At 27.2% G+C, this 13,151-nt stretch overlaps 1 protein-coding gene across 3 annotated transcripts; it reads right to left on the bottom strand.

The window, feature by feature from the left end:
- Positions 1-4,744: 4,744 nt before the first annotated feature.
- On the bottom strand, positions 4,745-10,473 carry LOC100792805 (uncharacterized calcium-binding protein At1g02270). Of its 3 annotated transcripts, XM_003518244.5 has the most exons (10): positions 10,248-10,469; positions 10,000-10,104; positions 9,688-9,793; positions 9,042-9,262; positions 8,871-8,947; positions 8,244-8,352; positions 8,031-8,156; positions 7,324-7,431; positions 7,092-7,199; positions 4,745-5,494 (listed from the first exon to the last, which is right to left on the bottom strand). In XM_003518244.5, exons 1-10 carry the CDS (start codon positions 10,383-10,385, stop codon positions 5,258-5,260), a joined length of 1,335 nt encoding a protein of 444 aa, XP_003518292.1. In that variant the 5' UTR covers positions 10,386-10,469; the 3' UTR covers positions 4,745-5,257. The 3 variants fall into 3 exon arrangements, with proteins under 3 accessions (XP_003518292.1, XP_040864244.1, XP_006575391.1); XM_041008310.1 differs by having other exon boundaries at positions 8,031-8,352; positions 10,248-10,473; XM_006575328.4 differs by lacking the exon at positions 8,031-8,156.
- Positions 10,474-13,151: the final 2,678 nt, after the last annotated feature.

The raw sequence follows: 13,151 nt of genomic DNA, 5'->3' as shown, positions 1-13,151 counted from the left end.
TCACGTTCTATTTTTATTTTAATTTAATATGTGATGAGGCAATTGCCCTCATACTGTTATTATGATTTAATCTGTGATTATATTTTTATTTTAATTTAATCTGTGATGAGTTAATAATATGTGCATACGCTCCTGCTTTCAGGGTAAGCAAATAAAAAATCTTTTATAGAAATCGGAATGGATCAGTTGTTTCCATTGGGAATCAGTTTGGTAATCGATTTGGACATTCAAAGAAACTGTACGTATTCAGGATCGGTCAAATCTGTCCATAACGGGTGCTAAAAAATCGGTTTGAACCGATACATACTTATTTATTTATTTATTAATTTCTTTAATATTATTATAAAATCTTTTAAAGATAAATAAAATATTTCAAATATATATAAATTATTTTATCAATTATTTTTTTTTATAAAATATAATTTACTCATTTATATTAATTTACAATTTTTTGTCTTGATTTTTATAATTTCAAATTATATCAATTTTTTTATTTTAAATGTAAATTTGTTATTGTTAATAGACATTTTATTCGTTAAAATTTAAACTTAAGTGTTATAGTACATTTGATTAGAATTTTATGTATATTGTGATATTAAAAAAAGTGTTGTTATTTTTTAGTTTTTAATGTTATAAAGTTACATTATTTTATATTTATTTAGTATTGTTTTATAAATTATCTTATTAATATTGGTTCAATCATGATTGAATCATTGAACATATGATTGAATGACCAATTCAATTTTAAAAATATTAAAAAATGAGTATGAGTCTCACATTTTTATTGTATTTTTTAATTCAAATATTTTTTTTATATTTATTTTATTTTTCTTTCTTTTCACTCTACCAATTAACATACCAATTAACACGCAGGAAAGTTATTCTAGTGATCTCACTTCTCTAAATAACAATAATAATAATATAATACAATTTTAATTACATTAAATGTGAGTGTTTAATTTATGATACGATAAGTTAATAAATTTAAATTTTTAATAATATCACATAATTAAAATTAATATCTTTAAAATCATGAAAATATTATTTAATAAAAAATATATCATTTCAAAAAATTTAAAATAAATTTAAATTTTTAGTGATAAATGTAATTAAAAATTACTACATATTAACATTATATTAAAAATAAATAAAATAAACAGATAAATTGTAATAATTATATAGTATTAGATATTTCAATTTATTATTTTTAGATTATTTTTAAATTTATACTTTTCATATAAAAAAATAGACTTATTATGAAAAATAAATATTTGATCATGTTTCCCCCTTCATATTGATTATGTGAGTGAGAAATCATATAATTATGAAATTTACTCACATTATTATTATATTTTTTTTCCAAAATTATTATTATGATTATGTGCTACAAACCTAGACTCATATATTTAATGATTTTAGAGTTAACTTTATTTTTTTTTTCTTATTTGAATGTTAATAAACATGAAATATTTATTTTATAATAAAATATTTGATAATTTACTTTATTAAACTATAATATTTGATATATTTTATTTTATAATGATAATCTCATAAAAAATGATAATCAATATGCTTAATATTAAAAAAATACATATAATACTTAAAAATTTCATTTACAATGAACTATTTATAATAAATTATTAACTTACAATAATTTTATTTTTTAAATATTTTATAACGCACCGATTTAAATTTTTTTAATTTAAGTGATTATAAATTTATATTTACTCTTTTGCTTTTCACCTTATACATTTCATGTAGTATTATATCACTATTATTAGTTGGAGAAAGAAGAAATCACTATAAATCTTAATAGACATAATATTTTTTAAGATAATATACGCTCAATTAAAAGATAATTAATTTTTTTACTCAATTTTAATGTGATTATATTTTATATGATATTAAATATTTTAAAAAATAATAAACTATTTATTTATATATTTCAAATAGTACTAAGTAAAAATTTAAAGTTTATAATTTAGTCAAACATGTGAATCTCATGAATACAAAATCTAGTAATATTTACTTTTTATTATTTGAGAAAAAAAATCAAATATCATATAATATATGGACATATGTTGAAATTTGCTCTCTAAGATAGTAACCATTACTAAAATATAATATTCTTATCTCACACTTTTCAATTGAAAGGAAATTCTTCCTTCACCTTCTTGTTGGATATTATCTTAGCAAAAGACAAGATAAAGAGTTAGCTCTTTTTTCATACAACTTCTTTTCTCATCTCAATCCTAGCAAAATGAAAAAAAACAGTAAATTATATGAATGAAAAAGATATTAAGCTTAATTTTTATGATAAGTTCTATAAAAAAATAATTGATAGCATGTAAAACCCATTAGTAACATTTGCATTTTTTATTTTTAAAATGGATATTTAATTTACTTAGGGTAAACATACCTTATGTTTAGCTGTTGCCCCTAGTATTTTACTCTGTCTTAGTCCTTGGAGTAGGTTGCTACCCATATGAATTAGGTAGTCTAATTCCTTTTTTCTTATACATCTAAACTTCTTATTGGTGAAACAAATGAAACAATGTCTTCCCTCTTCAGTGTGCTATGGTACACCGCCAACTCAGTTCCATGTCACACTCACGCAACATGATCTTTCTTGTTTTGTGTTAGCAACTGTCTTTTCTTAGAATATGGGAGAGAAGTCACAACAATGATGGTGAGATTTGCCGATTTTTCTTGCTTATTGATGATTTTACTCACTAGCCAATGTGTTCTTGTGTATGAATGCTTTCTTAATTAAACACGAAAACGAGCCACTGCAACGAATAACTCAACAATTTGTAGATTTTATATGGATCATTACTATCCATGCCATCATTAGTAACAAATTTTAGAATAAAAGGATTAATTAAGTTTTTAGCCTATCAACTTTTTCATATTCTAATTTTTAGTCCTATAAAGGTTTTTTTTTAACAAATGTTAGTCCTCCATTCATTTTTTTCAACATTTTTAGTCTTTTAAAATTTATCTTACCCATTTTTAGTCTCTCCTCTATTTTTTCCGTCAAAATTAATTCTTATTTTATTTATTTTTAGTCTCTCATTTGTATATATTTTAAACTAATTTTGAAAAATAAAAATAAATGAAGAATTAAAAATAGGCAAAAAAATTTAAGGGAATAGAAAACATTGTTAGAGAATTAATGAAGAATGAAAAGTTGTCAAATAAAATTTGAATGACTAAAATTTAAAATCTGAAAAAATTGAGCACACTATAGACCTAATTAACCCTAATATTAACTTCATTACTTTAAATAATCTTGATTATAAATGTAGTATTAATGAGTTTTGCAATAATTTTACAACTTTAAATAATCTTAATTAATTACATACAATTAAATTAAACTCTCCTGTCAACATACTTAGGGGAATCCAAGTATCTACCACATTGGTCGCTTAAATTAAATTTAGTTATTCTTAAAATCTAATTAAAACAAGACATTAAAAAATATAATATTATAGTGTCCTTTGATATTATGTGTTGTTGATGTAGTTAAGATTGTCAAACTTTAGAATTTACATAAATTCATGAAGAACCCATAAACTCGACTTCTAAAAGTTTACCTACTACTAAACTAATGTTAAAAAATGTAATCTTAATATCTAAACAAAAATATTAAAATAGGTAAGACCCAACATTCCAACTTCATAATAAAAAGCTTAACATACCATAATAACAAAGTATGATTGTACAAGTTAGAATCCCACATAAGGATTTCAAGCTTATTGCAATATTAGTTTAAAGCATGAACTTCATTTTTTGGATTGACACAAAGATGAAACTTAATAACGCAAATAATGACTAAAAGATGACTGCACATCTGTTACTTTCTTTGATGCAAGCACCTCCACGATGAAATGAATTATACAACGAGTAATTGTAGAAATATTATGTTGTTTGGTTTATAAGTAGATTCTTTTTTTGGTTATAGGGATACTACCTTGTTTGGTGTTGTTTATTATTTTCAAATTTTATGAGAGAAATTATGAAAACGCCAGGATTCTCTTTCAAAGACAGAAGTACACACACAAATGAAAACAAAAAAGAAAGTATTGAGTTTGTTTTTAGTTTTCATTTTTGGTTATGTTTTCATTATTATGAAAACATGTTGCTATATTTTTGTTTACACTCATGAAAACATGTTGCTATTTCGTTTTGTTTTTTCTTTTTATTCTTTTTATGTCTGGAAAAAAAACGATAACATTCTGTTTCTGTTTTAACCTTTACGTTCATAAAAGTTAAAAATAAAATATAAGTAAAAATAATTTGATATTTTTGAAATTATTAGTTTAAACACTCACTTTACACAAAAACACCCATATATACCCAAACACCCTCTTTTAAATTTTTGTTATTATTCTAAAATTAAAACATAAAACAAACCAAACAATCCCATTGTTTGACATTATTCGGTGGTGCTAAACTAAATGTTTATATATTTACATAAGCTACCAAATTGATTGATGACTGATAGGAAAAAAAAAAAGCTAGCAAATTGATTGCCGACATCAAGGTTTTTGAAACTTAGACTAAACCAGGCTGCAAAAAATTACAAGCATAGATGTAATCCACCTAATGATTTATTGGTTCTTGTATCTATATTACTATTTTGCAATCCATTTGGTCTGAAAAATTACCTCTAGACAGTAGTGTGTTGGAAGTTAAAGTTTCACATGACACTAGCTATGAATAAAAAAAGGATATGTTAAAGTTTTATATTGATTGATAGTGTTGGAATAGACTATAAAAATGAAAATTAATTCTCACCTTACAAGCGTAAGATTGAGTTAGGTTCAAATTTTCATTCTAACACATTTTTTTTTTGAAAAAAAACAAAAAACTTTTGTTGGCTTTTGCTTAAAAGGTGTATGTACTTAATTCTTTTGGTTCCATGTCAATATGTAACAAAGACACATTTTTGGAGAAGTTATGCACCTAAGGTTTTGAGAAGTTAAATGAAAAGAAAACTGAGTCATGACTGTTGCTACTTCAAATGCCATTAATAGTGTATGGTGTGTATGAGAAGGCTAGAGTGGTATAGCTTCAAATTGGCCCTTGAGTTTCCTTATGCTGCTTGTCATGACTATGAAATCACTTCTGGTCAATGTTGGTTCAGTAATCCCAGTTTATATTTCCTTGCCCTTTTTCCTTTGTGTTATTTATGTAATGTGACGCCTTAATATTAAGTTGTAAGCTAGAGTGCTCCCAATCATTGGTCATGGAATCATTTTGGAGGATGGCATGACATTCTTGTTGGTGAGAACACTACAGTGAGTCTTGCATGATCAGATAGGGAGTAGTCTTCAGGCCATCTACTTTTTTCCACCTCTGGAGGGAAAAAAACTGCACTTTTTACATTAAAACCAATTGTTTGATCCTCTTCACTGTCATTTGCCTCATCATCATGTTGCCCATTCTTGTCATCTCTTTGATCTGATCCCGTTGAATTCCAGATTTGTTGCTGAAACCACAATATTATGACATGAATCCATGATTTAATCAGCCAAAGACTCTGCTTAGATAAAATTTTATAAATACTTATAGCAAAAAAAAGAAGGTAAAATAAATTGTGCTTGCACATAAGCTTAAAATCAACTCATACATTTAACTTTTTTATATAAAATTTCTTTTCATTTACCTTCTCCAAAACCTTAGGTGCATAAGTAGATTTTGGCTTATGAGAAAGTTGGATGTTTTTCTATCTTATTTTCTTTCTCTGTAAGTACTTATGGGTATCCAAATAAAATACAAAATCTAAAAAATTTACTTCACTAAATGGTGAGTGTTCTATGGTGTTCCATTGGCCTACATGTTATATTTGTTTGTTTAAGCTGACAAGTTGGACCAATCGTGCTTCATTAGCAATTACACACATGAGAGAACTCCATAGTTTACATTTTTTGTCTAATGACATGGCAACAATGCTACTACCCATTATAAGCACATCCTTATGTTTGGAAGAGAGGAATGAAAAACACAAAAGGTATGATTTTTTTCCCCTTGTTTGGTATCCTTATAATCATGTGGAATCCGTGCATTTTTGCTTCTCTCTAAATTAAGAAGGATAGAGAAGATGTATTTTTGTATTAAAAAAATACTTTATTTATTTATTTCTTTTATTTATATATATATATATATATATCACTTTCACTGCAACTAAACAAGAGAATGAAAAAAATTATAATTTTCTTTTCTTTCATTTTTCTTTCTAAATCAAACAAACCATTAGATTTGAGTGGATACTTTCAACTAATTACTTATCCTTAATTTCTAGTAATAAATTGTACAACCAAATAAGAGAAAGAAAAAACTACAACTTTATTTCCTCACTTTTCTTCCTAAATCAAACAAATCATTAGACCTTAAGGGACACTTTCTATAATTATATCCTTAATTTCTAGTAATGGATTGTACAACCAAACAAGAGAAAGAATAAATTATAACTTTTTTTCCTTTCACTTTCCTTCCTAAATCAAACAAATCATTAGATTTCAATGAACACTTTCAACTAATTATTTACCCTTAATTTCTAGTAATGAATTTCACAACCAAACAAGAGAAAAGAAAAATTATAACATTTTTCTTTCACTTTCCTTCCTAAATAAAAAAAAAACCATTAAATTTTAAAGGACATTTTCAACTAATTATATCCTTAAGTTCTAGTAATAGATTATACAACCAAACCAAACAAGAGAAAGAAAAACTTACCATTTTCTTTCCTTCCTAAATCAAACAAATAATTCAAAAGACACTTTGAACTAATTAGTTACCCTTAATTTTAGTAATAGATTATACTAGTCCTAATACAATTTTTTACAGAAAAAATATACCAACCTGTATGAAACTCAAATAATGGATTATACAACCAAACAAGAGAAAGAAAAACTTACCATTTTCTTTCCTTCCTAAATCAAACAAACAATTCAAAGGACACTTTAAACTAATTAGTTACCCTTAATTTTAGTAATGGATTATACTAGTCCTAATACAATTTTTTACAGAAAAACATACCAACTTGTATGAAACTCAAATAATAGTTAATTTCTGAATTACTTTACCAGAAATTCTTTATAATCAATAACACCATTCCCATTTATATCTGCTTGAACCCACAAGTCCTTTGTCTCTTCAGCACTTAACCCATGGCAATGACCAATTAAATTAAGCTGCACAAAATGGAAAATCCAAAAACTTTTATTAACATGAGGACTTCTCATACAAGCACAAGCACTATCTGAAACGTAGAAGTGTTCATCTAGTCATGTAATAGTAATGGATAACACTGCATACCTGTCTAAGTGCTTCACAGAAACCAGAATAGGTAATACAATCTTCATTGTCAACCTTTAGAAAAGCAAATGCATCTCTCTCTGTCAGTGAAGCTCTTCGCAATAGATACTGATAAAGGTGAAGTTTATTGTCAGTGACATAATTCTGTTCCACAACTACATTAATAGTAAAACCTCCTGGCACCCCAAAAATAAATTCTACACTCTTTATGATAGGTCCAAAGAAGCTCTATAGACATAAAATGCAATGAAAGTGCTATTTCTTTATGACTATGTATTGCTAATTAACAGGATCACATTAGCCTACGCAAATTATGAACAAGTAAGTATTATCTCAACCGAGTACAAACTTGATTCCCGCCCCAATCCCTTCCCCTTTCCTATTTATGCAATAAAAAAAACTCAAAGAAAATCTTCAGTTGTTGATAAAAGTTGCACATTATAGGCTTAGGGCAATAATGTTTCATTTAAATGTCCATGTATATGATGCAGCAGTAGCAGGTAGCAGGTGCTATAATAACCTCATTTTCCATAAGATTTTACTAGAAAACCTGGTCCCTTATCCTTTGTCAGGAATTTTTTTTCTTTTCAACTTTATTGTTCAATGCCCTTTTGCTCAATGGATAAAAAAGAATTAAATATAGAGAAAAAATCTGTGTTCTAAAGATATACACGTTAAAAAAAATTGCAAAGATGGTTAAAGATTACCTTAAACATGCCAAATACTGCTTCACTCCAACTTGTTTTTAGAAGTTTTTGATATTTGTCAGGATTAAGAAGCCATATAAAATCAACAGCACATATATTTCCAAGATGATTGCGGTGGCTAACCCACTGCACTGGTACAAAGTAAAACAAATATTGTGGTGATGTGAATATTATCCCACTTAAAAATTCTGAAAGCAATGTTAGTTGTATTACCTTGTGAGCATCAGCATCAGTGTAATGATGTGCTGCATCATATGATGATACAAACCCCTGAGACCTCAGGAACTGGTAAACATGTCCCCTTTTGCTTCCATTCCAGTCACTGGGCAATATAATATAAAGATTTTTATATTGAGTCAATTAGAAATAATTCTGAATTTGACTTTTAAAGTAATTATAACAAAATTTAAAATGTCAAATCGAATAAACCACCAATTTCCTCCTAAAATTATTACCCTCTCTCCTAAATAGTCCCTAAGGCAATAAAATTATTTAAGTAATTCTTGAAGTATTGAATATTCATCTGGTTAGTCTCTTAGTTGAGGTATTTCAATAAAGTTGAAGTACTAATTTGAACGATCTTTCAATATTTAAGAGATTACTTGCGTGAATTCTAATACTTCTTGGACTTCTAAGGTAATTTTTCTTAGTTTAAGGACCATTTAGGAAACAGAATAATACTTCTAGGATCAAATTAATGATTTATTCTTTTCAATTATATGACAGTATATGATTGAATAACAATATAAAGAACCTTTGTTTTCTAATTAAATTTGCAGAATATTAATAATGATTCAAATTTATTTAAATTAAAAGAATGGAATTATATTTGATGTTTACCCGCATAACATGATTGGTAAAGGCTTAAGTTGGTACTCTTTCTGATAAGATTCGACATATTGAAGTATCTTGTAGACCTGCACAAAAGCATAATTCAAAGTACATCCAAGTGAGATACCAAACGTAACATATAAATGGTGCTTAAATACCAAAAAGCAAGTGCTAACATACTTGATGCAGTCGTACAAGGCAAAGACTCGAATCATGAGGAAACAGTAGGTGAGTGTTGACAATGAGAATTTCGTGCCTAACATCACTGTTTTGGCATTGAGAAAAGGGAAAAGCTAACTCAAGATGTAGCAATTGAGCTACTCGATCACCACAATCATTAAAGTGCAACTCCTTATGGTTAACAACTGTGAAATATTCCTTTTGCACTGCTATCAGAAGACCTGAAGACACAAAAGGAAAAAAGACATATGGACATTTGTGCTTGTGCACAAAAATTCAACAACTGTTGCTAATAAAACCATGCATATGGAAAATAAAAGTATCAAAGCCTAGTTTGCATTAGATGTCTTTGATCATGTTTGGATAAACTTCTCCACAAACACTTGTAAAAGAAAAAAAAAAGTAAAATAGTTTGAGCTTCGCCTGAGTTAAAATCAACCTATGTATATTTAAATTCCCTAAAATCTAAGGTGCATAGGTTGATTAATTTTTAGCTTACGAAAAGTTCAATGCATTCTATCTTTTTTTTCCTGTAATTATTTTTGGAGAAATTTATCTAAACAAGACCTCTTCTCATTAGGAAATAAAAAAACAGAACAAGAATCCAACAGGGTATTTTTCAATTGAGGGAGAATGTCATGTTTACCATCACCACGATTGTTGGTTCGTCCAAGCTTCAAATTAATATAACCAGCATCACCAAGTCTCTTGTCATACAAATTAACAAACTCGTCGTTTCCAATCCAAAATTCCTGCGCAAATCCAACATATTATTAGCACCACCACCCTCACAAAAACAGATTTCATGCAAAGAAGAAATAAACAGTTCTCATGGAAGCAACAAAGTTTGAACTTAAGATCTTATACAATATGTTAATGTATTTTATCATAAACTATATATAATCGTTAATTTTCTAGTCAACACTTGTGTAATAAATAAAAACATGATCATGCAAACCTGAAGACAGATTATGGAAGATCTCTCATACAACAACCAATCCAATATCCTTTGATTCCTGGTCAACCAACACGCTTTGTAATCGCTTTCGCGGCAACTCTGATCCTGTTTTCACCCCACCAAAACACAAATCAGCGGAAACAAGCATCCAAATTTAGAGCACCCCATTTAAGCAAGTGGACCAATGCAAATATGCATATATATATATATATATATATAACTCGTAAGTCATAACACAAAAGAAGAACCTCATGGTTGAGACGCTTGTATATGGGTGCAAGAATGTTAAAAGTTGTGCAGGTAATGGAAGGTGGTGTTTGTTGTTGGTTTTCTTGTACTATTGAAGAGGCAATTGCATAACTCTTGGTCCTTGAAATTCTTCCCATCTTCTACAACTATGATGACTTTTCTCAATTCTTAGTCTAAGTACAAATCTAGCATTGTTATACCACCTATATATAATAAGAAATATATTCGCACAATCTCTCTCATACCCCCACCTAGTACCAATTTGAATATGATGCTCTAAACACGAGCCATTCACATAAAGTGTCCTTTATTTATTTATTAATGTGTGTCCCAAAACTAGTTTTTCTTTTCTCGGGAAGGTAATAAAATAAATTCAGCATGTTTCTGTTATTCTTGAGACTTAAGAGTGATGCACGAGTTCAATTCAATATTATCATTTCCTATTAAATTAAATTTCTCTCTTTACTCTTGACTTCTATTGGACGACTTTTTCTTAATAAGTCTGATGTTTTTTTTTTCATACATCGAATATCTTAAATTTTGTTATTTTATCTCTTTCAAATATCATTATTTAAATTTTATCAATTTCAGTTATCTGAGGTTAATATACATAAAAGATTTCAATAAATTTAAATGGTAACTTAATGAAATTAAATATTAACACCATATCAAATAAATAAATGTATAGTTAATCACACAATTTTCATCTAGAATAATCCGTCTTATCCATTAAATTTAATCTTAAATATAATTCTAAAGCTATCATTTTTTTAATTTATTCATGTATTATAAAATAAATTTTTCGTTCTTAAAAATGAAAATATCTGTATACATGTTATTTTTCCTTAAGTTATATGATTTTGTTGTTATTTCTTCACATGTTATAGATGTGAAGTATTTTTTTTTTTTGTTTTTTTATATTTATTATCTTTGTTGATGATTAATTTTTATTAAAAAATATAGTTTAACTCATACAGACAGAATAATAATTAATATTTTTGTTGTGTAGTAATGGTGATACTTTTCTTTTGTATATTTTTAAATTATATTTTTTAAGTTTTATCTAAATTTCAAAAAATTTGTACAGTGTATTAAAAAGTAAAAAGTTGTTAATATATAATATTATATTTCTTGAAAGTAATTAAGGTAACACCACTATGGGTTTATTTAGCACAAAAAGTTAATAAGCTATCTTATAACTAAAATGTTAGAAGAAAATTGGAAAAATATTTTTTTTAGTTAAAAATCATTAACTAAAAACTAAAACCATTAAACTAATTATTGAATCACAAATATTGTTTGTATAATGAGCTATAGAATTGGAGGATAAATGTAAATAAAAAAGAACACATGTTTATATTACTTTTCTTTCAGAAAAATATATTAATAAGCAATTATAATTTTAGATTTTTAATTATTTTTTTATATTTTTGTTTAAAGACCAAATATTTTATTTTAAAAAAAAGTATGGATCAAGTCTTATTAAAATATTTGGGAGAATCAAAAGCTTATGTGGCTTTAGCTAAAACCCATGAAGGAATATGTGCTTCTCACCAAGCTGGTGAAAAGATGAAGTGGATGTTATTTTAACATGCTTATTATTGGCCAACTATTTTGAAGGATTGCATTATGCAAAATCATGTGAAGAGTGCCAAAAACATGGTCCCATACCAATTTGGTTTCTCTGTTGTCCCTCCTCATGTTGTCTTTGTGCTACCCCATCAAAATAACAATGCATAATAGTTATGTTAATATTTAATGGTGATATTTAATTTTAAAAATCAAGAAAACTGTATGATTTTGAAGGGACATCACAGGAACAATATAGGAAGGAACATCAGAGAAGCCAAATCTGATCCCATACAACAAGTTCTAGCAAGTGAGTTACATTCGATAACAAAACCTTGGCCTTTTCGAGGATGGACATTAGATTTGATAGGTCAAATCCATCCACCTTCTTCGAAAGGACATAGGTACATCTTAGTTGCTCTTGATTATATTACCAAGTGGGTAGAGACAATTCCCTTGAAAAATATTGATTGAGGGTATATAATAAACTTCATAGAACCAAATATTATTTTTCGATTTGGTATCCTAGAAACACTTACAACATATCAAGGCACCATTTTTACTGGTTGAAAAGTGATTTAATATGTCAATTCTCAAAATATTAAGTTATTAACTTCTACCCCTTATTTTTCTCAAGCAAATGGTCAAGTCGAAGCCATAAATAAAACTTTGATAAGCTTAATTAAGAAACACATTGGTCAAAACGTAAGAGTTGACATGAAAGTTTAGACTAAGTTCTTTGGACTTATCGAAATTCACCAAAAGGAACCACTCATGTTACTCCAAGTTGGTTTATGGGCATGAAACGGTTTTACCTATTTAAATAAATTTAAATTCAATTCGAATTCAAAGTCAAAATAAAATCTCTGTCCAAGACTATTGGGATATGATGCATGACGAGTTGAATGTCTTTGATGAGGAACGTTTAATTGCTCTAGAAAATATTTTTCGTTAAAAAGAGAAAGTTGCTAAGTACTATAACAAAAAAGTGAGGGAAAAATCTTTTTGAATTGGAGATTTGGTTTGGAAAGTTTTCCCATGGAAAAAAAATTCAAAGTTCTTGGTAAGTGGTCATCGAATTGGGATGGGCCATATGTTATTGAAATTTTTTTTTCAAGGAATGCTTATGTGATTCGAGAAGTAAATATAAATAGCTATATTGGTTCAAAAATGAAAAGTACTTACAAACATATAGACCAACAATAATGAAGTAAGCATTCCCACCACATAGAAAGTTAAAGTACAATTTGTTTGAAAGGAGATTACATCTCTAGAACATTTAATGATGTGCAACACTTTAATTAGGTGAGATGTTATAGTGACATCCAAATAAT

The sequence above is a fragment of the Glycine max genome, chromosome 2, assembly GCF_000004515.6.
Source record: "Glycine max cultivar Williams 82 chromosome 2, Glycine_max_v4.0, whole genome shotgun sequence".
Lineage (NCBI taxonomy): Eukaryota > Viridiplantae > Streptophyta > Magnoliopsida > Fabales > Fabaceae > Glycine > Glycine max.
This window is presented reverse-complemented; position numbering and strand designations above follow the sequence as displayed.